The 27,767-nt window shown below is 38.8% G+C and overlaps 1 protein-coding gene across 4 annotated transcripts in view; it reads left to right on the top strand.

Annotated features, from left to right (window-relative positions):
- Positions 1-27,767, top strand: part of PTPRB (protein tyrosine phosphatase receptor type B) — a 139,129-nt gene that overhangs the window by 66,694 nt on the left and 44,668 nt on the right. For all 4 annotated transcript variants that reach the window (XM_049883886.1, XM_049883885.1, XM_049883887.1 and 1 more), the window contains 9 exons: positions 3,738-4,004; positions 9,144-9,404; positions 14,949-15,212; positions 15,752-16,015; positions 16,766-17,029; positions 19,819-20,088; positions 23,539-23,802; positions 26,092-26,355; positions 27,055-27,336. In XM_049883886.1, the coding sequence (XP_049739843.1) occupies positions 3,738-4,004; positions 9,144-9,404; positions 14,949-15,212; positions 15,752-16,015; positions 16,766-17,029; positions 19,819-20,088; positions 23,539-23,802; positions 26,092-26,355; positions 27,055-27,336 (2,400 nt within the window). The remainder of the gene's footprint in view (positions 1-3,737; positions 4,005-9,143; positions 9,405-14,948; positions 15,213-15,751; positions 16,016-16,765; positions 17,030-19,818; positions 20,089-23,538; positions 23,803-26,091; positions 26,356-27,054; positions 27,337-27,767) is intronic.

Genomic DNA, 27,767 nt, shown 5'->3' with positions numbered 1-27,767 from the left:
TGAATAATTTCCTCAGCTCTTTGCTTCAGTTCACTACTTCTTTCTGCAGCTTTATCTAATCTGTTGTTAAATTCATACAATAGGCCTTAAGTTTTAATTGTTATATTCTTCACTTTTCAACATTCTCTTTGGTTCTTTTCCAAATGTATTTTATGCTCTCTTGCTCTTTAGTCATATTTTCAATCTCCTCCTTTACTGCTATAAACAAATTAAAAATGCTTGTTTTACACTCTATGCCTGATAATTATATGAAACCTCTAGGAGTCCAATTGTGTTGTTTATTGACTTTGTTGCCTTTTTCTCATAGTGTCTTAGATTCTTAAATGTTTGTGATTTTTTTACTGTAAGCTTCTATTTTTTGGATTTTATTCTGTGGATATTCTTAAAGGCCTTGTTTGAAGGAGGGTTCCAGAAAGACTTTTGTTTTCATTTGGTTCTTCCAGGTACGTAGAACTACTGTCAACCCAGAACAACTTTAATCTATGGTCTCAGCTTGAAGTTTTTTGACCACCCACATTTTGTGAATTCAGGCTGCAAACTCACTGAAGCTATCTCGAGATTATAAATTCTCAGAGGAAATTTTCTTTTCCACCCAGTACTAAAGAGGCTGGGGTAGGGTGGGGTGTAGAAAGGAAAAGTTCATTTCATTTACACTTAGGATGTAGCCTTTCAGGATCCAATGTCATGCAGGGTTACCTCAACCTGGGAAAGTCCTATACTTTGCCTCATATCTTCTGCATCCTACAAATCTGTAAAGTCAAAGCTTAAATTTATGTTTGAAAGATGCTCTCAAGAATAAAAGATGACCCTCAAGAATTTACTTTCTTGGCAACTCATTGATGCATTTGCATTTTTTTGTTTTATCCCACATATGTACTTAAGTTTATTGGGGAATTTTTATGGTATCGTGCCCACCTATTGCCAAAAATGGAAGTTCAAGGCATTATTTTACACTCAATGATCATTTTCATCATCACCATAACCTAAATTGCCAGGTCATACGGTTAAGTGTATGTTTACTTTCTAAAAACATACCAAACTCTTTTCCAAAGTGGCTGTACAACTTTACATTCCCACCAGCAATGTGTGAGATATCTAGTTCCTCTAAATTCTTGCCAGCACCTGTACTGTCAGCTTGGTTTGTTTTTTGTGTTTTTAATTTTGACCTTTTTAACAGGTGTTTGGTGCTATCTCATTGTGGTTTTAATTTGCCTTTTCTTACTGACCAATGACGTTGAGCACCTTTCCTTATGGTTATTTGCCATCCATTTATATTATTTGGTGAAGTTTCTGTTCAGATCTTTTGCCCATCTTTTTAAATTGGGGTTTTTCTCTTCTTAGTATTGAGAGTTCTTTATTTTGGAAGCAAGTTCTTTGTCAGAGATGTGTATTGAAAATATTTTCTCCCAGTCTGTGACTTGTCTTTTTGTTACTTTTTTAGTATACTTTGGAGAATAGAAATTTTAATTTTTTCTGTCAAATTTATCAACTTTTTCTTATATAGGTCATAGTATTGGTATCATATCTAAGAAATCTTTGCCTGACAAAAGATCGTGAAGATTTACTCCTAGAAGTTTTGTAGTTTTAATTTTTAAATTTAGGTTTATGATCCATTATGAGTTAATTTTTATACATGGTATAATATATGGGTAAAGGTTTACTTTTTTGCATATAGACATCCAATTATTCCAGCCCTATTTATTGAAAAGACTATCCTTTTTCCATTGAATTGCTTTTGTACCTCTGTAAAGAACCAGTTGACCATATATGTGTTGATCTATTTCTGGACTCTCAATTCTGTTCCATTGGTCACTGTGTCTGTCCTTTCACCAGTATCACACTGTCTTGACTACTGTAGCTTTATAGTAAGTCTTGAAATCAGATGGTGTAAGTCCTTCAACATTGTTCTTTTTCAAAATTGTTTTGGTCATTCTAGGTCCTTTGCTTTCCTTGTAAATTTTAGAATCAGTTTATCAATTTTTACCAAAAAAAATCCTGCCAGGGTTTTGATTAGGAATGTGTTGATGTCAAATCTATAAATTAGCTTGGGATGGTGAACTGATATCTTAACAATATTGAGTCTTTCAATCCAAGTATAGTAGTATTTTTTAATGAATATGTTTACATCTTAATCCAAAGGTCAATAAACTCTGAGAAGGACCATACCAAAGTTCCATTCACTTTGATTGTAGTAAACCAGGGAAGAGACGCAAAGAAGTATGTCGATCAAGTGCCAATGTCAACATCTTGTATAAGATTTGTTAATGGATGGGTTAAACGTCACTATAGTTACTAACTAGAAAAAGAGCGCAAGCTTAGGGATTAGACAGGTCTAGCTTTGGATCCCACACTGACTGTTTGTTAGCAATCTGACATAGGCTAAGTTACTTACATTTTATGATCTTTGGTTTTCTCATCAGTAAACAGGAAATGATAAAATCAATTTCTTAGAGTTTTAAGTGAGTATCAAATAATGTAACTTGTATAAGGCATAGAATCCATAACTGGCACAAGGTAGGCACTCAGTAATTGTTGTTGTGAATGCTATTATCACTATTATTATATGATAATATAATTCATAACCACCCCATAACAACCATCAACTTAGGTAGATCACATGGCCTTGAGTTCTCAAAGGGTGAGGACAGAGAAAATAGCATTAAGTAAGCAGCCTTCAAATATAGAAGCCTTTCTTCAGGGGACATCTAAGTCAATTGGCAAAATAAAATCTATTAAGAAAACATTCTGCATCCCACTTTGAAGTGTGGTGTCAGGGGTCTTAAACGCTAGCAAGCAGCCATCTAAGATGCGTCAATGAGTCTCAACCCACCTGGATCAAAGGAGAATGAAGAACACCAAGCTCACAAGGTAATTATAAGCCCAAGAGACAGAAAAGGCTACATGAACTAGAGACTACATCCAGAAGAACTAGATGGTGCCCAGCCACAACCGATGACTGCCCTGACAGGGAACACAACAGAGAACCCCTGAGGAAGCAGGAGAACAGTAGGATGCAGACCCCAAATTCTCATAAAAAGACCAGACTTAATGGTCTGACTGAGACTAGAAGGACCTCAGCGGTCAGGGTCCCCAAACCTTCTGTTGGCCCAGGACAGGAACCATTCCCAAAACCAACTTGTCAGACATGGATTGGACTGGACAATGGGTTGGAGAGAGATGCTGATGAGGAGTGAGCTACTTGCACCATGTGGACACTTAAGACTATGTTGGCATCTCCTGTCTGGAGGGGAGATGGGAGGGTAGAGTGGGTTAGACTCTGGCAAAATGGTCACGAATGGAGAGACTGGAAGGAGGGAGTGGGCTGACTCATTGGGGGAGAGTAAATGGGGGTATGTAGTAAGGTATATATAAGTTTATATGTGAGAGACTGACTTGATTTGTAAACTTTCACTTAAAGCACAATAAAAATTATTTTAAAAATATAGAAGCCTTTCATTATTTAAATTTTAAAATCCCAACCACTTAGTAGGCATGCCTCTTCCTTAGATCTGAAATAATTTTGATTTCCAATATAATAGCTTTTTAGAGTAGAAGAGCGTCCACAGGAAATGTTCTCCATATATCACAGAAAATAGAGCTGAGAGTCTGTAGCAAAAATATAGTATTTTTAGCATTTTCAAGTCTGCCTCCATTTTTGACTCATTTTGGCTACAATTCCTTAGGATGATTAATCGTTCATTCTGTGTTTGGTCCTTTCTCTGTCTACTGTGTTTTAGTGCCTGCCCAAGTGACTGGCTTGCATGTGGCCAACCAAGGGACAACCAGCAGTCTGTTTACTAACTGGACCCAGGCTCTAGGAGATGTAGAGTTCTACCAAGTCTTACTGATTCATGAAAATGTGGTCATCAAAAATGAAAGTGTCTCCGGTGACACCAGCAGATACAGCTTCCACTCCCTCAAATCAGGCAGCCTCTACTCTGTTGTGGTAACAACAGTGAGCGGAGGGATCTCTTCCCGACAAGTTGTGGCTGAGGGGAGGACAGGTAAGAAGTAGAGATATGTGTGTTTGTAACCTACAGAGAACTGAACACATGGCAACCCCAAGACAGTATGTTCTAGAATTTTTTTAACATTCTCAAAAACACACTCACCTCTGACCTTCTTAAAAGCCAGGTTCCAATACCATCTAGAAGGTAAATGTAGCTCTCCCAGTAATGATAAAACAAACCCATTGCCGTCAAGTGGATTCTGACTCACGGTGACCCCATGTGTTACAGAATAGAACTACCCCATAGAGTTTTCTTGGCTGTAATATTTACAGAAGGAGATCACCAGGCTTTTTTTCTGCAACACAATGGTTGGGTTCAAGCTGCCTACCTTTCAGTTAGTAGACCAACACAAACTACTTGTGTCATCCAGGGACCCTTACCCAGGAATGATAGATGGGGGAAATGCATTCTGAATTTTCTGCAATCTCTAATTTCAGTGTCAGAACTCTTAGAAAAACCTTTGTAATGGCATAATAGTCATTTGATGCCTAAGTTTATCCCCTCATTCAGTTGATTCCCACGAAACGTTTATGTCCCAGTTAAGGTAAACAAGCAAAGTAAAAACAGAAAAGTACCCGTCACTTACTTTCATAGTCTTGGTTTCAGGACATAGAAAGAAAATTATCTCCAGCTTGTACGGTCAAAAGTTGAGTTAATAAAATTCCCAAATCACATGTATTTTCATAAATATAAGCAGGGCTTAGTATTATATGTGCTTAGTGCTTAGTGCATAAGCAAGTGCTTAGTATTATGTGCCACCTATCTTGGTTATCTAAGTGCTGCCAGAATAGAAATACCAAAAGTGGATGGCTTTAACAAAGAGAAATTTATTTTCTCACAGTTTAGTAGGTTACAAGTCCAAATTCAGGGCGTCGGCTCCAGAGGAAGCCTTTCTGTCTCTGTTGGCTCTGGAAGAAGGTCCTTGTCCTCAATCTTCCCATGGTTGAGGAGCTTCTCAGGTGCAGGGACCCCTGGGTCCAAAGGACATGCTATGCTTTCTTGGTGGTATGAGGTCACCAACTCTATGCTTGCTTCGCTTTCCTTTTGTCTCTTGAGAGATAAAATGTGGTGCAGGCCGCACCCCAGGGAAACTCCCTTTACCATGGATCAGGGAGGTAACCTGAGTAAGGGTGGTGTTACAATCCCACCCTAATCCTCTCAACACAAAATTACAATCACAAAATGGAGGACAACCACACATGGCCTAACCAAGTTGATACACACATTTTTTGGGGGGACATTGTTCAATACGTGACACCACCTAAACAATGTTCCTTGATTTTAAAGAACTCACAGTCAAATAAGGCAGAAGGCCAACTAAACAATTAAGTGTCATTATGGTCACCTGGTCAGATAGAGGAGTAGCTCTAATGAAGAAAATGTAATTTTCTACATAACACTGAGAAAAGAAACAACATAAACAGAAACTGAAATCGATGTTCTAGTTTCTTGGAAAATAAATAAACAAAACAACCCAATGGAAGCTTTGATAATTATTAGTGAACTCAGAAGCTTCTCCTGCTCAATTTTATATGATGATGATAAGTTGGATTTCAGGCTCTCCCTTGTACATCTCTAATGCTCATATTATGAGTTTCAGCTGCAGGCATCATTGATGTGTCCGTTTTCATGACTCTCACGTACTTAATGAACTCAGGGAACGTTAACTTCATTAACTCTCCCTGAAGAGCAACTAAGATCTTTGAAAAGATGTTTCATGGTCTTGGCAGAAATCCACTGATGTATGCCCGTTTCTCGCATTATGTGCTTCCTTTGCATGGCAGTTGACACCATTACCTGTGTCTTCCCTCTTGATACCGTCTATCTTCTTCTTTAATGGCCTTGGCGCCATCCATCTGTGTAGTGTACTTGAGGGGTGAAGGGTGAAAAGCTTAGATTGTTAATCCAGAGGCTTAGATTCTAGTCCTAGTTCTGCCATGAATTTATTTCTCGAAACCTCTGTTTTGTAATCAAGACACAGTCATTCATCCCTCCCCAGCCTACCCTGGGTGTCAGAATAGGGAAGGAGGAATAACAAAAAGAAAGTTGAGAAGAGGAGTTGAGAAGGACCTTGCATCCATTTCCCAGTGTATTGCAGTTGTATTAAAAAAAAAAAAAGTTGTATTAGTCAGGTTATATTGACTTATTTCCTGCCTACCCAACTGTACAATGAGGGTGTTCCTGGTTAGAAAACTGTATTGGTTGGTTCTTCTCCAAGCAGCAATTTATAAGTCCAGTCTTCTCCCATCTGTGGCTCTTCCTTCCTCTAGGTCCTCAGAGATCTGCCCATTATTCCAGAGAATGGAGAGGGAGAAAAGATTACCGGACCTGCCAGTAAACACATCACTTCTACCCACATTCCATTGGCTAGAACTCAGTCACAAGGTTACCCCTAACTGCAGGAGAGGTTAAGAAATCTGATTGTCTTAGTCACTTTAGTACTGCTGTGACACAAATACCACAAATAGGTGGCTTTAAAGACCAGAAATTTATTTTCTCATGGTTCTGAAGGCTAAAAATCCAAATCAGGGTATCAGTTTTGTCACTTCCTTCTGTGGGCCTCTCTCCTAGTTCTATTGTGTGCTGGCTATTCTTGGCACTCCTTTACTATAGATGGTACTCACATATTGTCTGTCTTCTTCTGTGTGTGTGTCTCTATGTCTATTCTGGTCTTTTTATAACTCAGAAGTGATTAGGTTTAGCATCCACCCTCCAGTGGCATGACCTCAACTGACTGATTATATTACATTAGATTGCATTATGGAAAGTGATTACCTTATATTACATTACATTGCATTACATTATATTACATCACATTGTATTATATTACCTAATTTGCTCTACTCAAGGCCAACTGATTTAATCACATGTAACTACTCCATGACAGCAACTAGACTAGTGTTTGATCAGACTACTGGGAACTATAGCCTAGCCAAGCTGACACATAAAATTAGTCTTCACAGTAGTCTAGCTGTGTGTTCAAGAGGAAAAAGTAAATGATTTGGTGAACAACCAGTCTTACTCTACCACAAAAGTTAAATCCTATTTAAAATACCAATAGGGCTGTCCAACTTGTGATGTATTAAAATAGTTTAGTCTCTGATATTACTTGAAATAAGTGGGCAATAGGCTAGTTAGGACTTGTAATATTTTTTATACCTCTGTTTGAATTGTAACAGAGGCAGCAATATTTGACTCATATAATAGAAGCAAGCAAAAAGAGACAAGAAATACTTTAAAGAATGATCATAAAATTTGGGGGACAGAGTAACATATGAATAAATATGAGCATGAATTATGTTACTCAAACACATTAGAAATGCAGACATTATCATGAGAAAGAAGAAAAGTGGCCCACTACTATAGAAGCACAGAAACTAAAGATCTTAAAAAGTGCTTTTTACAGTAGATTGTGACAAATTTAGTGGCTCAGGCTTTGATAATCATTCCCACTCACTCAAATCGTTGAAATTTTGGTTGACGCTGAGATAATATTGAAAGGTTTTCTCATTTGTTTATATTTCCATAGAGTTGAGACATAAATAAATCTTCCCAGCCAAGATAAGATGGCAGAGTATGTTAAAGACATTATTAGATGTGATTAACAAATCTAATTGCAATCTGAAAAAAAAAAAAAACTCATTCTAAAGGAAAAACAACAAATTATATATATATTATTATTTATTAACAATGTAAATCACCTTTTTGGCATGACTTTTGATAAGTGTATGCTTTCTAATAAAATGTTTGTAGTTGTCAAATATTCTTAGCAGTTTTGAAAAACAAGCATAATTATTTTGAGAACAACCAAGAGTTGGATGGATGAATGGATGGATGGATGGATAGAAAGAATGAAGGAAGGACGTATATACCAATACATAAATATTATGGCTAAAAAGCCAACTTTACATATAAAAAATATTTGTATACATGGATCAGCATTAGTACAGCTGTTTAATAGGGTGTTGTTAATAATTTTTGATGATGGGTAAGTGCTTGTGAGGAAAACTTTGGGGCTTAAATTACAGTCAGAGCATATTAGATTAGAAGTGTTTTCAGAAGTCATTCTTCCAAATCCCTTCCATTATATATGATGTACCAATAGTGACAAATATATGAAAATATTGAACTGATGTTAATGAGCTAATGATGAAAACAGTAGTGCAGTTAATATATACTGTAGGATTTTTTTTCTGATATTCACTAATGGATTTTTTTTTCCTGATATTCACTAATGGCAATACTACTTACCATGCACATAACTCTGATACGTGCTACAACTATTACTCGATACCCAGAAACCCACCATTATTAATTTGCCAACTATACTTCCAGCTAGAGAGCTCCTTGAAGGCATTTGTGTCTAATCCATTTTTGCTATCTGGAAAATAGTAGGCTCTTAGTAAATGTTTGTGGCACTAACCCCCAACTAAAATAAGCAAATGATTGTAGTTAACACCAGAAGGACCCCTATTGCCACAGTAGCTGGCTTTGCCCACAGTTGGTGCAAGTTTCAGACTTCTTGCTTCCAGGATAGAGTTTTAGACTTACTATTTTTTTTTTTTTTTTTACCACTAGAGGGCAGGGAACGCTTTGCAAAGGAAAACACAACTCCCAGTTGTGTTAGTTATTAGACTCCCCAGGGGTAAATAACTTCATCACATGAAGATCAAAATTACCTCAAAGTCTAAGATATTCCGAAAAACTGTTGTGTCCTTTGCCTTGCCCCTCACATATCTTTGCTTTGTTGATGAGTTTGATTCAAGTTAATTCATTCAGATTATTATAATGTTGGTTCCTTTTCCTACAGGGGACCTCCTGACACATTCACATAAAAATGCCTCCACTTTAAAATACTTCACAAACAGCAACCCCATAAAAATGCAGTAGCAGCATCCTTGTATTTATGAGACTGCCTGGCGTTCATCCCAAAGGCCTCCTAGCGTTTTTATTTTGGTTGGCCTTCCAGTGTAAGCATATTCAGCTTCCAGAAGCTGAAGTGAAATCCTAACACTTTCTTGACCTCCTATGTAATCAGATTAGATCTCCTGATTCCCCATTATTTTTGCAATCAAGATAAATGACTCAAGCTTTTGATTGTACTTTTTTTTTTTTCTCCTTTTCAAATTACAGTCCCTTCCAGTGTGAGTGGAGTAACGGTGAACAATTCTGGTCGTAATGACTACCTCAGCATTTCCTGGCTCCCGGCACCTGGAGACGTGGATAACTATGTGGTAACACTCTCTCATGACAAGGTGGTTCAGTCCCTCCTTATTGCAAAGTCTGTCAGTGAATGTTCCTTCAGCTCCCTCACTCCGGGCCGCCTCTACAATGTGACCGTAACTACCAGGAGTGGCAAATACGAAAATCATTCCTTCAGACAAGAGCGGACAGGTAAGGAAGTACAGTATGGAAGTACAGGACTCTGTAAGAATCCTGCTAGCCATGTGGCCCAGAGCGTCATGTAACTGTAAAAAGAAACCCTGTAATTATAGGATTAAAAGCAGTTGAGATCACAGAATTGTTATGAATTCTTTATATTTTGACCAAACTCCTTATGTGAGCAGATGTTACTTTTAGAGTAAGATTAACACAAACTTTCATGACTAGAATTCACATCATATTCAAACATCTTGTTAGTTGCCATCAAGTTGGCTGCAACTCATAGAGAGTTTACGTATGACAGAGTGAAACACTGCCCGATCCTGCACTGTCCTTATGAATGTCGGTATGTTTGAGTCCGCTGTTGTATCAATTCATTGTATTGTCCGCTATTGTATCAATTCATCTCACTGAGGGTTTCCTTCGTTTTTGCTGGCCCTCTACTTTATCAAACATGATGTCCTTTTCTAGCAATTGGTCTTTCCTGTGAGGGGTCCAAAGCAAACAAATAGGAATCTTGCCATCCTTGCATCTGAGGGACATTCTGGTTGTATTTCTTCTAAGACCGATTTGTTCGTTCATCTGGCAGTCCATGGTATATTCAACATTCTTCAGCAATACCACAATTGGAATGTATCAGTTTTTCTTTTGGTAGCACAGTGGTTAAGAGTTATTGCTGCTAACCAAAAGGTCAGCAGTTCGAATCCACCAGCCTCTCCTTGGGGCAGTTCTACTCTGTCCTATAGGGTTGCTATGAGTCAAGATCAACTAGATGGCAATTGGTTTGGTTTTTGTTCTTCTTTTTTTTTTGTTATCCGCCTTTCACATGCATATGAGGTGACTGAAAAGACCATGGCTTGGGTCAGATACACCTTAGCTTAGTCTTCAAGGTGACATCTTTGCTTTTCAGAACTTTAAAGAGGTCTTTTGGAGCAGATTGCCCAATGCAATATATTGTCTGATTTCTTGACTGCTGCTTCCATGGACCTTGATTGTTGACCTAAATAGAATGAAATCATTGACAACTTCAATTTTTTTTTTCTCTCCAGTATTCAAACATAGTAATAAATATTTCTGTTTGGAAGCACTTTCTTGTTGCTAGACCCTGACTTTTCATACAGTTTTTACTCATAGCAGCCCTATGTACAACAGAATGAAACACTGCCCAGTCCTGAGTCATCCTATGTACAAAAGAATGAAACACAGCCCGGTCCTGTGCCATCCTTACAATCATTGCTATGTTTGAGCTCATTGTTGCAGCCACTGTGTCAGTCTGTCTCACTGAGGGTCTTCCTACTTTACTAAGCATGATGTCCTTCTAAATCTCTTTTGGAGATGGTAGTTGTTATTATTCCCCTTTTACAGATCAGGAAAGCAAGGATCAGAAAGGTTAAGTAACTCACTCAACTTATTTAACGTGTTAAACAGCCATTAAGTCTCAATCCTGGATTTAAGCCCAGTTCTGAGTGACTCCAGAATCTACAGAGCTTCTAAAATCTTTTCTGAAATGTCTGTCAGTCAAGACCACTATTCATCCCTTTTCACACACAAGGAAAATGTGAATCTTTATCATTCTGGGACTAGGGAGCAAAATCTTAGCAAAGGTAATTAATGCCAAGGCGTCAATATGCTGGAAAGAACTAAAAAAAAAAAAAAAAAATTTTTTTCCCAATATCTTTACGCTTTACGGTGTTTACAGTTGAGATTTCTGCTTACGGTTGTCATCAGTATTTTGTCCAGTCTTTTCTCCTGACCTATGAGTTCAGTTTTGCATTTAAAAATGTCAGTTTTTCCGTGAGGATATGGGATAATTGACATCATCCTATCACCTAGCACAGTGCCTGGAGCCAAGTACACACTCAATAATTGTTTGTGAATGGATAATCAGAAATCACTTAGATGAGGGATTCCCACCTGGGGTCAATGGATGGGCTCTAGGAATGTAGTAACCTCTGAAATTGTCTGTGAAGTAGCTGAGGCTATGGAAGGTATGTGCCTTTCTCTGGAAATAGGGTCTATGGTTTTTATCAGATTCTCATAGGTTACAAGAATTAAAAAAGGTAAAGAAACACTGATTTACATTGTTACAGCATGCTAGCATTGAAGGAGTCCTTAAAATGCTATAATCTCCTCTCTGATTTGGAGACAGATAAAGTTCCAGAGACAAAGTGCCAAGTGTGACTTCTCCAAGGTCACGTGTCTAGCAGGTAGCAGAGTTCGGCCCAGATCGGTGCTATGTCCACTCCATCACCAGTTGCTGTCCGGTTGATTCCAACTCATGGTGACCCCTAGTGTGTTGGAGTAGAACTATGCTCCATAGGTTTTCAATGGCTGAATTTTCAGAAGATTGCCAGGGCTTTCTTTGTAGGTGCCTCTGGGTAGTCCGGAACCTCCAACCTTTTGGTTAGCAGCCCAGAACATTAACTGTTTGTACCACCCAGGGACTCCATTACATCATATTACTCCTGAACACACTAATCAGGAGTATAAGGAGATAATCTCCACCTTCTGATAATTTAAAGCCTAATTATACTGACAATCACAATAATGACTTAGATCCACAAAGCAGATTTCCATTTACAAAGCAGCCTCATGTCAGTGTTTCATGCTGATCAACTTGGAGCCTAAAAATCGTCAGAAATTAAAGGATATGCCACCTAACGACTAGCTCCCTTGCTTCCCATCAGTGTCAATTCGTGAATGTTTCTTATCCATATGGCTTTTATATCGCAAGGTCTTTTGCTAAGATTGTTTTTAAATGATCCTTTATTCAAAGCATCCTCCTGACTCACCAGCATGAACTTGGACTTGGCTTGTGACTAATAGAAGCAAACTATTGCCCCCAACAAATCAGTTTAACTGGAGAGTCATGTCTAAGTTGTTGTCTTGTTGATTCTGGTTGATTATCTTAATGTCCTTTTCCTTTCCTAATGCTCTTATTCTACATCTTGGGTAAAAAATATCAATATTTCTAATTCTGTGTACCTCATCTCACAGTGCAGCAAGGCAGGCCTCACAAATTACCTCTCCTTCTATGTGGAGAGCCTCTAATTGACTTAGCATGGTATTCAGCAGGATTTTTTTCTTCTTGTAATAGTTGCTTCGCCTTAGTGAATTGCCTAGATCATTGAGCTTTCTTAGTCCACTCATACAACGTCACTTCAGAATTTCTTCTCCTTGACTCTATGATGTTTAAAATCTAGCAAATCTATAATTGGTTTCAGGTAAATATCTTGAAGAAACCATACCTGTGCTTGCCCTATATCTATGGTGAGATATAGATCCATACAAAAACTAATCAGTAAATATGATCCAACAGAGGATAGCTGTGCAACTTGTAGGTGTGAGAAGCATCATGAAAAACTTAATGTAGATGTCAAAATACTGACATTTCTGGATCATTTCATGCATTAGGGAAAAGTGGAAATGAAGACTTGGACGCAGGGTTTGCATGTGGTCAGAGCAGAAATCCCTCAGCGTATACTAAACACAGACCAAGACTGTGCAGACAAGCTATTTGAGATGGGAGTTCAGTTCCTTGAATCTGAGTTCATATATCTTTTCAATGCTCCATTTCATTAATATTTATAATATCCAGTTATAACCAGACAGTAACGATCCCATGGCCTGTTGCTGAATTAAAAGACAGCCCCAAATGAAAAATTAGAATATCCTTAACATCATGCTGTAAATACAGAGTTGCCTTATTTTACAATGTTCCTAGTAGGACTGATTGATTGATGATTGAGGGAAAAACCTTGGATACACAGAATTGTTTTTTCTCTTCATATTTATTATTGGGAGCCTCATGGTCACAGAATTGGATTAATCATAATTCTTAATTCAGGAAACCATTTTTATTTAGTTAGTTAAGCATTTCATTGGTAATTTTTTTTAGTGTTATTATTTTTTCTTATTGTACTTTAGATGAAGGTTTACAGAACAAACTAGCTTTTCATTAAACAATTAGTACACATGTTGTTTTGTGACATTGGTTACCAACCCCAAGACATCTCAACTCTCTCCCCTTCTTGACCTTGGGTTTCCTGTTACCAGCTTTCCTGCCCCCTCCTGCCTTCTTGTCCTTGCCCCTGAGCTGGTATGCCGTTTTAGTCTCATTGTGTTTTATGGGCCTGTCTAATCTTTGGCTGAAGGGAGAACCTAAGAAGTGAATTCATTACTGACGTAAAATGCTGTCTAGGGGCTATACTCTCGGGTTTTCTCCAGTCTCTGTCAGACCAGTACGTCTAGTCTTGTGTGTGTGTGTGTGTGTGTGTGTGTGTGTGTGTGTGAGAGAGAGAGAGTTAGAATTTTGTTCTACATTTTTCTCCAGCTCTGTCTGGGACCCTCTATTGTGATCCCTGTCAGGCAGTCAGTGACGGTAGCCAGGCACCATCTAGTTGTGCTGGACTCAGCCTGGTGGAGGCTGTGGTAGTTGTGGTCCATTAGTCCTTTGGACTAATCTTTCCCTCGTGCCTTTGGTTTTCTTCACTCACCCTTGCTCTAGATGGGGTGGGAGCAGTGGAGTATCTTAGATGGCCGCTCACAAGCTTTTAAGACCCCAACATTGGTAATTTTTAATAATTAAATATGTATAGGAGAAACCATTACCCAAGATAAAAGCTAGGACCTTGAAAATAATCTGCATTGAATCATATGGCCCCCACCTCATTAATCTATCCCAGGGTAAAGATCATCTTGACTCCTACATTTATCTCTCCTTTGCTTTCCGTCTTACATAGTTTCATTGCATATGTAATTCTAAAATTATGAATATTTTCTATTTTACTTGTTTTTAACATTATAAAAAGGGTATTTTTAATGCAGTATGTAATCTTTTGGGAGTTAGATTTTTTTGCTTAATGTTATATTGATAAGGTTTGTTCATATTTTTGTTTCGATGTTAAGGGAGAAAATCCATATTTTGTATTTTGAATTAAGAGGCAGAAATCAATATCATATTTCACTCTGAATATATACCATTTTATTCATCCAATCACCTGTGGATGGGCATCCTCTCCCACACTTGGTTTTATCAGGTTTTGAAAGCAATCAAAGGGGGTAAAATGGTATTTCACTGTAGTCTTGATTTGCATTTTCTTGATCACCAATGCTCTTGAACATTTCTTCATGTGATAATTAACCAGAGGTGTTTCCTTTTTGTCCATTTTTCTCTTGGATTGTTGATACTCTTCTTGTTAACTTTTTGATATATCCTTGAGTCACCAAGGTATGCTGGAATTATTAATATCACCACAATCATTCATATTAATCACCAGTTAACATGTTTAAGGTTCCATCTTGCACATGACATTTTTTTAGGCAAAAAACAGGATTAAAATGAATTCATCAGGCTCTGTTAAAAGATCCAATTAATCACCCCCAGCAGTGAAACAATCTTTACCTCCAGAAATTTGTGATCTAAAGGTCTAAGATAGGTCTTTTAAATTCACACAAGAAAAATCTACTCACTTTCCTGTACCATCTCGATTGTCATCTGATCAATTGCCCACGCAGATTACTAAATCTTTAGCTATTTTCTGTTCTCTTTTTCAGTGCCTGACAAGGTCCAGGGAGTCAGTATTAGCAACTCAGCCAGGAGTGACTATTTAAAGGTATCCTGGGTGCATGCCACTGGAGACTTTGATCACTATGAAGTCACCATTAAAAACAAAAACAATTTCATTCAAACCAAAAGCATTCCCAAGTCCGAAAATGAGTGCTTATTTGTTAAGCTAGTCCCTGGAAGATTGTACAGTGTCACTGTTACGACAAAAAGTGGACAATATGAAGCCAGTGAACAAGGCAACGGGAGAACAAGTAAGTGGGGTGATTCCAAAATCTAATGGTTGTTTGGACTTGAAGGTCATCAGGTAATAATTTATCTGAACCTTGAAGTTCCTCTGCTTGCTGATCTGTAAATTGCATTCCCAGTAAGTCTCATTTGAGGCTAACATCATTCAGGCAAGTGATGGCCTATAATTATAGAATATTTATTAGTAGAAAGAAGTAAACATAGTGGGGAACCAAGAAGACCGAATATCTCATTTTTCTTCCTGTCCTTGTGTATTTTGGCATTTAAAGTTCTCAACTGCTTGTTTTATCTTATGATTGAGACCATAACTCATTTTATAATTATATTCTGCCAACGCTTAGCATATAAGATTTATGTCAGGGAAAAATTACATTTTTAATAGTTGCTTCCAATTCTTCTTGTTTAATTATGCATGAAGTAATTCAAGTGGCTTATTTGGGGAGGCAAGATGTTTGCCAGTCCCTTGAATGTGATTCATAAGTTATTGTGCAGATAAACTCTGATCAGTCACTTCCCTGAAGTATCTTTTCACTTTCCTCCCTAGTCCCTGATCCTGTGAAGAATCTGACATTGCAGAATAGGAGCACTGAGGACCTGCAGGTGACTTGGACACGAGCTGATGGGGACGTCGACCAATATGAGATCCAGCTGCTCTTCAATGACATGAAAGTATTTCCTCCTTTTCACCTTGTAAATACCGCAACTGAGTATCAGTTCACCTCCCTAACACCAGGGCGCCTGTATAAAATTCTTGTCTTGACCATCAGTGGAGATGTACACCAGTCAGCCTTCATTGAGGGCTTAACGGGTAATTGAACTTGAACTTGAGTAGATGTAGTATATTTAGCACATTGGATAACCCAGGCATTTTGATTGCAGATTTAGAGGGGTAAAAGCAATGGCAAAGGGGATAAAGTTATTTTAACCGTGACAATGAAATTGTCTAAGCTGGGTTAACAAAAGTAAAATTTTATGTGGGGCGGGAGCTTTATAGATGATACAGTGAAATAGCATTGAATTGATGTGAATAGCTGGTGTTTGTGAGGCATACAGATTAAGCATAAATAACTCTGTTGGTTGGGTATCACTTCTTGAAGCTCTGTTAGGAGTGTTGCTATCATAGTTAACATTTATTGATGGTTTGCCACAAAGCAGAACCAAAGTGAAGCACTTTGCGTGTCCTTTTGTTGAGTTCTCACAACTCCATGGTCGTCATTGCCATTTTTCTCATGAGGAAACTGAAACTTAAAGAGGCTAAGTAGTTTGCCTATAGTCCGACAGCTAGAAAATAAGGAAACCAAGACTTGTAATCTGACTTGCCATTAGCTATATTACTGAGCATTCTTCATCTCTACTCATTGACCTTGACCTCCCCTTAAACTTTTCCAACCAATTTCAGTTCAGACAGAAAAGACAGAGAAAAGTGGCAAATTGATACTTTTTCTTCACATGTATTCTTTCAGTAGATGCTGAAATACAAGAAGCAAAAAGCTTTAGGCTGAAAATATTCACCGTTCATTCTCTAAGTAATGGCTTTTAAATTTATTTTCTCTTTTAGTTCCTAGTGCTGTCAAAAATATTCACATTTCTCCCAATGGGGCAACAGATAGCCTGATGGTAAACTGGACACCTGGTGGGGGAGATGTTGATTCCTACTCGGTGTCAGCATTCAGGCAAAATAAGAAGATTGAGTGTCAGACTATCCCCAAGCATGTCTATGAGCACACATTCCACAGACTGGAGGCTGGAGAACAGTACCAGATCGTGATTGCCTCTATCAGTGGGTCCCTGAGGAACCAAATAGATGCATTTGGGCGAACAGGTAAGCATTTACCTGGAGAAAGGCCAAATTGCAGAATGCTTCATAGTTCTCCTATGATAGGACAATAAATGGGCTTAGGCATTTGCTCACAAATCAAAAATATCCAAATTCAAAAACATCTAAATTTCTACAATTCAATGTGGTTTCAACAGCCTTTCTCATCTTTCTCTTTTCATTTTTCTTAATAATAGACATTTTCGAAACAAACAGATTTTAATTTAGAAACCAAACCATTTCAATAAACTTTGCACGTGTTAAAAGATATGTTGTTGTTAGTTGCCATTGAGTTAGCAAGCAAACATTTCATAACTACACAGTTTTCAAAATTTCACCATTTTTGCAGAATTCTTTTTAAGAATAAAACATATACTTATGCCATCTATTTTACCTGTCATAGCTAAAGAACAATTATCAAATGAGTGAATGAGGTATCTGTTTAATAATACTAGAATTAATATATTATTTTTTAAAACAAAAATAAGCTACAAGCACCTGCTATATGCCAGACATTTTAAATTTTCTTTAGCCATGCTACAAGGTAGACATCATTATCGCCATCTTACAGATGAGGACAATAAGACTCAGAAAGTTTATGAAACATTACCAAGTATGCATGTAATAAGACCTAGAGATGTAATTCAAATCTAAGTCTGTCTGAATCCAAATCACATGCCCTCTCTACTATGATACAGTAGTTCTTGGATGTCTTCCTTTCTCATGACCATTTATTTAGTTCTGTGGCTTGGGGCTTCTGTACTGTGCCCCTTACCTATGTGTATGTGTATATATATACACACACATTCATAAAAATATGCATATATGTGTATACATATATAATATAAATATATATATATATATTTCCCATATCTGACATAGTGCTTGGCATGTGGTTTGAATATATACATATATACCCAACCATGCCAAGCATTAAGCTGGAATATGGGAACTCACTAGCTAACAAGACACAGCTCCTGCCCTCGAAAAGCTTATAATCTAGTGAAGGAGACAGAGAAGTAAAAAGACAATTTCAGTACTATGCTGATAAATACTAAAATCAAAGCAATTATTGAGGACTACAGGAGCAAAAGAAAAGAGCCAGGGAAGGCTTTCAGGGGGATGTAACATATAAACAGAGATTAAGAAGGTATCTAGTTGAAGTGTACATTGATTTGGTTCCACTAGAAGAAGCAAAGACCTGGAGATGAGAGAAAACGTAGCACATTTGGTAACCTACATGCTATTTAATATGTTAGAATAAAGAATGTGAGCCATTGGCCTGGTGAGTAGATCGACCAAATCATAAAGGGCCTTTTTTGCCTTGTTAAGGTATTTAGAATTATGTAGAGCCAGTGAAGGGACATCAGCATGAGACTTCTAGGGGGTTATGAAGGACGTAGTGTGGAGTTTGAAACAATGGGGGGTAAAAGGCAAGGGCGCTGGTCAAGAGGCTGTTGAATAGTGCATGTGAGAGATGACATTGTCCTAGGGTAGTGTCAGTAGAAAGAGTATCAATCCAACAGATATTTATAAGATTTAAGAGACAGAAATTATGAGATTCATGTTTGATTATATGAAGAAGAATCCAGATTTCTGACTTGGACCGTGAGATAGGAGCAAAGGGCAATAAGGAGGATGGGGGAGGAGTTGTTAGTTGTGTTGTTGTTAGTTGCTGTTGAGTTGGCTGTGATTTGTGGAGGCCTCATATATAGAAGAAAGAAATCTTGCCCAATTCTATGCCATCTTCATAATCATTGGTATGTTTGAGTCCATCTGATTGAGGGTTTCCCTCATTTTCACTGACCTGCTGCTTTACCAAACATGATGTCCTTTTCTAGCAATTGTTCTTTCTTGATGACATGTCCAAAATAAACAATTCAAAGTCTTGTCATCCTTGCGTCTAAGGAGCATTCTGGTTGAGGGAGAGTCTAATCGGGGCATCTTGAGCATTGGGTAGCTGCGGAATATCCATAGACGTCATTTGCAAAAACAGAAGAGACGTGTGAACTGAAAGTTTGAAATTGGGAGTCACCTGCCTATACGTGGCAATTCAGACCATGGGAATAGATGAGATCTCCTAAGGAGATTTTGTAGAATGAGAAAAGAAATAAGCCTAGAACATAAAAATCATTGGCAAGTACAATTATTTTTTCTTTCATGTCAAGAGCCATAGCACAAATACAATTATATACTAATGCTTAGATCAAGGCTTGAGGGTTTGACTTGAGTTAATCTTGGGAATAAAAATCTAAACAAAAGATATAATTCAGTCATCTAAACTACATTCATTGAGTGTAAATTTGTTCAGCATTCTTCCACTTTCTAGATATGCAGATATACATCACCCTACATGTTTATCATGCAACAGCAGAGTCTTGTGTGTTGCTATGATGCTGAACAGGTTTCAGCAGAGCTTCCAGACTAAGATAGACTAGGAAGAAAGGCCTGGTGACCTAATTCTGAAAATCAGCCAATGAAAACCCTGTGTTGTACATGTTGTCACCATGAGTCAGAGACTGACAGCAACTGACAAAAAAACAACACCACATATTTTTCAGTGTTACTTTCACTAATCTCTCCACCTGTTCAACTTTAAGATTCTGTCTAAATTCAGAGAAAAATGGAGAATCAAAATTATTATACAGATAATTCAAGCCAAGAAATACTTTCTTCTCTTTACACCATAAAGGCACACAGAAAGTATCAATACAACACAAATAAAGCAGGAGCATTATTGCCTACCTGCAGTTGATTCAGGAAGGATTTTCTCAATTGGTTCTTTTTCTTTGCAGTCCCAGCATCTGTCCAGGGAATAATTCCAGACAACGCTTACAGCAGTCATTCCTTAATAGTACGTTGGCAGAAAGCAGTTGGTGTGGCAGAAAGATATGACATCCTTCTTCTAAATGAAAATGGAATCCTTCTGAGCAACACATCAGAGCCAGCCACTGCTATGCAACATAAATTTGAAGACCTAACACCAGGAAAGAAATACAAGATACAGATCCTAACTGTCAGTGGAAGTCTCTTTAGCAAGGAAGCCCAAACTGAAGGCCGAACAGGTAAGTAGTACAGCTTATTATTTCATATGTGATAGCTCCTTATAAAAACTGGCTGTGTTCATTTTCTATTGCTGCTGTAATAAATTACTTTAAACTTATTATCTCATACTTCAGAATCTGAAATGGTCTTACAGAGCTAAAAATCAAGGGTTGGCAGGGCTATGTTTCTTTTGGAGGCTGTTTCTAGTCCTTTCTAGCTTCTAGGGGCCACCCACATTCCTTGGCGCATGGCCCCCTTCCAGCAATGGCATCACTCTGACTTCTGCTTCGGCAATCACATCTCCTTCTCTGACTTTTCTGCCTCCCTCTTTTGTGTACCCTTGTGATTACACTGGGCCCACCCAGATAATCCAGGATAGTCTTCCCATTTCAAGATGGATAAGGTAAAAGTCACAGGTTCCAAGGATTAGGACATGGAAATCATTGGAAGCCATATTCTGCCTACCACACTGAGCTAATTGATTATTTACTATCTAGGTCTGAGGGGGAGGTGATGTTGATAGGGACATGAAAATGAATTAGACATGCTTCTTGTCCTCAAAAGGTTGACTATCTAGTGGAGGAGACAGCACATAGACAAATAATGGCAATACATTGTGATAAGTTGGTACATAAGAGAAGAATGTCCAACATGCAGGGAAGCATGGAGGTCAGGTGAAATTGAGAAGTCTTCATAAAAGTGACATTGTAGTACTATCATGAAGGATGGAATGATTCCCCATGTGGAAAGAAGGTAGAAGGATACTCCCTGCAGACAGACTATCCTGGGCAAAGGGAGGGAGTTGTGAGAGACTATGGCCTGTCGAAGAAACAATGAGAAGTTGTGGGTAGTTGAAGTGTATGTTGCATGAGGGAAAGTAAGGCTTAGTAGCCAGATTGGGGCCACATTACAGTCTTTGCGTGCTTTCCTAAGAAGCTTATTTTCTTTTATTTTGTAAATATGAGGAGGCAATAAACATTTTTCAGCCAGAGTGATTTTTTGTAATAAAAATGTATTCTTAAAAAGGATAAATCAGAGTCAATTGGGATGGAGGGATGGATTGGGTACAGAAGAGACCAAAGGTAGGGAGACCTGTTCATTAATTCATTAATTATTCAGTATGTACTATGTGCTAAGCATGATTCTAAATTCTGGGTATCCAGGAATGAATAAGATAAGAGTCTCACGGCCATGAAGCTTATATTCTAGGAGGGAAGAAGGCAATAAAAAAAAATCAGTAAAAAATACAGTAGGTTGAAACCAGTTACCTTGGACTTGACCACAGCTCATAGTGACTCCATTGTGTCAGAGCAGAACCGTGTTCCATAGGGTTTTCAATAGCTGATTTTTCGAAAGTAGTTCTCCAGACCTCTCTTCCAAGGCACTTCTAGTGGACTTCAACCTCCCACCTTTCGATTAACAGCAGAGCTTGTTAAACATTTGCACCACCCAGGGATTCCCATAGTAGGTTTATAGTAATAAATACCAAAGAGAAAATTAAAGCAGGGAAGGGGGATAAAAAGTACTGGAGAGTTACAATTTTAGATAGTACAATCAATCCTCAAAGGCTTCATTGAGAAAGTGACATTCGAGTAAACATCTGAAAGTAAGAAAGAGTCATGCAAATATTTGGGAAAGAGTATCTTAAGCAGAAGGGAAAGAAAGACTCTGGTGCAGGAGTATGTCTGACCTGCTGGAGGAACAACAAAGAAACCAGTATGGCTGGAATAGAGGGAACAAGAATGAGAGTAGGTAAGATGTGAGCAGAGAGAGGGTAGTGGGGTCAGGAGACAATTGCAGTTATAGGAATGATAAAGACCTAAAGCTAAACTAACACAGAGGCCCTCCTGAAGAAGAGTGGATAAAGTCAAAAAATATTTCTGCAAATAAGGTGGCACTTGGTGGCTGAGTGAATTATAGAAGAAGAATAGAAGATCCCAAAGTTTCTACCTTGGATGTCTGGGTAGAAGGTGATACCATTAAAGGAGATATGAGAAGGAGGGAGAGGAAGTGTTAAGGAGAGATATACAGACTTCAGCTGTGTATCAAGTCTGAGATATCCAAATGACTTGCAGAGAATGGTGACCATAGGTAATTGGCGATATGAGCCCTGAGCTCAGAAGAGAAGTGAGCTAGAGGTAAAGATTTGGGCAAAAATGCTAGTTAAATCCATAAAAGTGAGTGAAATTGATTGCTTATATAGTATTATAGAATATAAAGGGAAAAAGAATGGAACCAGGGAAAATACTAACTTTTAAGGGCCAACATTTAAGGGTGCATGGTAGGAGACCTTCAAAATCCTACTTAAGAGTAAGCGAAAGAACCTAAGAAAGAGTGGTCAGAGTTGAGGGAGGAGAACCCGAGAGAAACCAAAGGAGCTGTCCTGTTCTGTTTCCACTGGCATCTAGAGACTTCTGTGGAATACCTAGCATCTGCGTCAGCAATCTAGAGGCAGAGCATTCTAGTGTCACTTGACCATTTTGCTAACAGCAGCACTTAAGGCCAAAGGGGTTGCAAAATCTTAGTATAGACCCTCTCCTTTTTTTTTTTTTTTTTCAATAGCTTTGACTTTTCCTCTGTTTCTCTTTCCCATATCCTTGAATCCAATTTCATCTTTCTTTATCCACCTATTTTCTTCTCCCCAAAGTCCTTCCCTCCAAAGGCCCTTCCTTAGCTCAGAATGGCACTCAGATAGAGTTTTTTCATTTCTGATCTAACTCTTAGTATTAGAAACAACATTTAATTACACAAGTCAGATCAGCATTTATTCTACACCTCAAAAATGTCTGTGAAGATAATTTCCCACTACTACTTTTTGGTTCATTTTTTTATACTTTTCATGTGCAGTTTATTATACACCAGTTATATACTCCTAGAAATAATACTTCAATAATATAAATTGTTTTATAATTAAAAACATTTCTAAAAATCAGCCTATGCAACATGCTGAAAATAAAAGATGAGTACCTTCGAAATAGATGATTAAATAATAAAGTGCAGGAGCCAGACAGGCAGGAGAGCAGACTTTATCATGCCGGCAGAGTCCCCAGACACTATTTAACCCTGTGGTTATGAGACCTGGAGAACTTTTTTTAGAAAAACACCAGTAACTGAGCCGCACTTCAGATGTGTTAAATCAGAATCTCTGGGTGTGACACGCTGGCGTTGCCCTTTTTTTTTTTTTTTTTTAATTGTGGAAAATAACTAAACAAAACATTTGCCATTTCAACTTTATTCACATTGGGGTTTTGTTATTTTTAAAATTAACAGTTTCAGCATCAGTAATGCACAGAAATTCATGTTTCTTTACTCTGGGGATTCTGTGAAGTCAAAATTTCTTAAAGGCAGAGACCATGTGTCCTAAAGGCAGAGAATTGCTGTTAGTAACATCTGCTTTTGGTACATCCTTCCAGGCTGTGTCAGGGACATGCCAAACTTGGTCTCACTTACTTGCCCTTTGACTTTTCCAGTCCCTGCAGCTGTCACCAATCTGAAGATCACAGAGAATTCAACTAGACACCTGTCCTTCAGCTGGACCACCTCAGAGGGGGAACTCAACTGGTACAACATCTTTCTGTACAACCCAGATCGCACTCTTCAGGAGAGAGCTCAAGTTGACCCACAAGTTCAGAGCTTCTCTTTCCAGAACTTGCTACAAGGCCGAATGTACAAAATGGTGATTGTAACTCACAGTGGAGAGCTGTCCAATGAGTCTTTTATATTGGGGAGAACAGGTAACACCCGGACTCAAGCAGTAATGTACAGCAAGATAGTTGTCGTACTAGTCACTGACTTTTCCTTCATTTGTTCTTAGCTCCGTATTCTATCCAGTAGGCAGCGTTACATAAAATTTGTGACCTTCAGGCTATGGGCCCTAAATCAGACTTTGATTATATACAAGAATGGTTTGTGGCAAGTTTTTGCACTGACTTCTGCTCTTTTTGGTGGTTTAGTAGTTAAGTGCTACAGCTGCTAACTAAAAGGTCAGCAGTTCGAATCCACCAGGCATTCCTTGGAAACTCTATAGGGCAGTTCTACTCTGTCCTATAGGGTCACTATGAGTCAGCATCGACTTGATGGCAACGGGTTTGGTTTTTCTTTTTTGGTTCTCCTCTTTTGCCTCCATTTGCATGGAGTCCCTGGGTGGCACAAATATTTAAATGTTCAACTACTAATCGAAAGCTTGGTGGTTTGAACCCACACAGAGGCACCCCAGAATGTCCTGGGGATCTGCTTCTTCAAGGTCATAGCCTTGAAAATCCTATGAAGCAGTTCTTCTCTGTAATTCACGGGGTCATCCATGCAACCTGACAGCAGCAGGTTTGGTTTTGGGTTTTGCTTGTCTCATGGGGTTTGATGAAAATGAATCTGGCTTCTCTACTTCCTGGCAAACTGGTAACAGAGGGCAGTAACCTACTGTGGTTGGATCTACATGATGTCCTTCAGATTTCTACAAGAAATAGACGGAGTGGAGGGCAGGTTCAGAGAAGGGCAGCCACAAACTGAACAAACAAGGAACTACTGCTGAGAATGGGAAACATAGTCTAGTAAAATGAAAAGAAAAAGTTCCAGGAAAACGAGAGAGAGGAATCTCTCTGGGCTGCGAATAAGAAATTGAATTTACTCTTTTTCCATAATTTGGTCTCTTCAGGCTCATTTGTATCCTGTTTTTTTCTCATTTGACAGTAGTTTTTGGTGCTCCCCTGCCCAGCCCTCTGGGCTCACTACTGGGAATGACAATGACCAAAAGACAAGGCCCCTGGCCTCTTAGAGCTCTACACTGGGGGAAGGGAGGGGACAGAAACAGACTTCAGAATTTTAAAAGATGATTTCCTTTCTCCTATCAAGGAAATTGTGTACGTGTCAAAGAGTGACTTGAAAGGGAAGACATTTTAGCTGAGACTGAAGATGAGGGGAGCCATTGAAGACCACATCCTAGGCATGCACCAGAAGTTCCCCTGTATTTTGAAAGGAATGAAAAAGAGCAACTATAAGCCTAGACCATGAAGCCAAACCCACTGCTGTCAAGTTGATTCCAACGCATAGTGATCCTATAGGACAGAATAGAACTGCCTCATAGTTTCCAAGGAGCACCTGGTGGATTCAAACTTCCACCTCTTGGTTATAGCCATAGTTCTTAACTACTACGCCACCAGGGCTTCCAGACCACGGAGAGAGTTACCCACGAGTTGCCATTTCCCAGGCAACCAAAAAAAAAACCCGTTGCTGTCAAGTCAATTCCAACTCATAGTGACCCTGTAGGACAGAGTAGGACTGCCCCACAGGGTTTCCAAAGAGTGCCTGGTGGATTTGAACTGCCAACTTTTTGATTGGCAGCCATAGCTCTTAACTACTATGCAACCAGGGTTTCCCCAGGCAGCCTTCCCTCTGAAAGTCCCCCTTTACCTGCTTATTAATGTTTAAAATTCCTCCAACAGGGGGCAGTAGTCTTTACTTTCCAAAGAATCATGAAGCTTAAAAAAACCACAGGGCAGGTGGCACAGTGACTAAATTTATACAATGGCAGAAGTAACCGTTAACACTTCTTTTCCCCAGACATGTTTTGACAAGAAAGAGCATGAGAGAACTGAAAACCTATAGGAGAGTAGAAAGGAAGTAAAGAGACCCAGGGAGGGTTGTTACGGGTTGGGGACCACTAATGAGATGGGCCAGCCTGGGAGGGACTAAGGCCTTTTATGAACTTTTCTAGGGCCTTTTATAAGCTAAGTTATAAACTGCTTGCCCATTAGTAATTAATCATTTGTGAAGATTTCATTTTATGTGTTTAGCAGAGTACATGTGGCAAGCATATAAAAATCACTCACTCTTTTGTTTTAATTTACACCACATTTCTCAAAATGAACACCTGCCCCTAAACCTAGGTGGCCTTAAAGGTAGACAAGATCTGACTTTCCTATATGTACTACCCACCCATATACTGAAATCAGCTCTTATTTTCACCTGTGGGCCCAAATGCCTTTGTTCCTGTTTTGTTCTCAGTAAAGGTTTTCCTTCCGTTTAAGTCCCAGCCTCCGTGAGTAACCTCAAGGGGTCCAATCGGAACATGACAGACAGCCTCTGGTTCAGTTGGAGTCCAGCCTCTGGGGACTTTGACTTTTATGAGCTGATTCTCTACAACCCCGATGGCATGAAGAAGGAAAGCTGGAAAGACAAGGACCTGACCGAGTGGCGTTTTCACAGCCTTATTCCTGGAAGGAAGTACATGCTGTGTGTGGTAACCCACAGTGGAGATCTCACCAATAAGGCCACAGGGGAGAGCAGAACAGGTAAGATGCTCAGTTGCCAATGGCCAAATTCTGGTAGGAAGTACCTTCCAAAGGCACATTTTAATTATTATTTTAGTGACAAGAAATAAAATCAATAATGACATGCCATGTGCTAGCCCTGAACTTGGGAAGGCAAAATGGCACAGTGGATAAAGAACACAGACTGGTCAAAAAGATCTAGGTCCTTAGCTCAGGCCTACCATTTCCCTGTGTGAAGCTGGGAAAGTTATTGAGCTTTAAGCCTCAGTGTCCTCATCTGTAAAATAGGGATAATCATACCTATCGTCATTGCCTTGTTATGAGCAGTGCTTCCTAACCATTTTTATATCTTGGGCATGCACAGATAATACTAACATCTGTATGCTGCACTGTGTGCTGAAATGGGCAAGGCTGTCTGCAACTGGGCATAATTGCCTGTGGACTCCAACCCTGCCATTCCCAAATCTGATGGAATCAATATCTTTGCATACTTGTAACCCACGCCACCCTGGTTAGCAGAATTAAAGACAAAGTACTTAAAGTACTTGAGGACAGTGTCTTACACATAGTAAACACTCTACAAATGGAAGCTTCTATTATAATATCATTGTATTATCTCTTCCTACAAAGAACATTAACAGTATGTCTAAAGTCACTCAGCTATCGTTATTTGTCTATGTTATCATATGGTTGTAATTTTCCCCTTTCTTCTACATATAGCCCCAAGTCCTCCCAGTCTTATGTCGTTTGCCGATGTTGCAAACACATCCCTGGCTATCACCTGGAAGGGGCCCCCGGACTGGACAGACTACGACGACTTTGAACTACAGTGGTTCCCCCAAGATGCACTCACTGTCTTCAACCCCTACAGCAATAAAAAATCAGAAGGACGTATCGTGCACGGTCTCCGTCCGGGAAGATCCTATCAATTCAGCGTCAAGACTGTCAGCGGAGATTCCTGGAAAACCTACAGCAAACCAATTTTTGGATCTGTGAGGACAAGTATGACATGTTTTGCCACTCTTTTCAGATAGTGTAGATAGGAAGTATATGTTGCAAAATCTTATGCTGATGAGGCTTGGTTTAAATTCACATTTTACTTGGAATTGGTTGAACTGGAATTCAGACAGAAGCCTTTAGAGACTTGCTCATTCATTCAGCATCAACAGCAATTTACAATACAGAAATAATCTCTGCCCTGATGGAACTCACAATTAGGTGGGAGATACTATAATTAAACAGACAATTACATTTGAGGTATGATGAAGGAAGTAAATGGTACTATAGAAACATGGTAGAAGCATCTAATTCAATACAAGGGGACTTCCGGGAAGAAGAAACATCCAAATCAAAACATAAAGAAAGAGTAGAATTCACCAAGTGGAGGTGGGGAAAGAAATGGAGAATAATCCAGGGGGAGAGAAGAAAATATT

Source organism: Elephas maximus, chromosome 4 (genome assembly GCF_024166365.1).
Source record: "Elephas maximus indicus isolate mEleMax1 chromosome 4, mEleMax1 primary haplotype, whole genome shotgun sequence".
NCBI classification, from domain to species: Eukaryota; Metazoa; Chordata; class Mammalia; order Proboscidea; family Elephantidae; genus Elephas; species Elephas maximus.
This window is presented reverse-complemented; position numbering and strand designations above follow the sequence as displayed.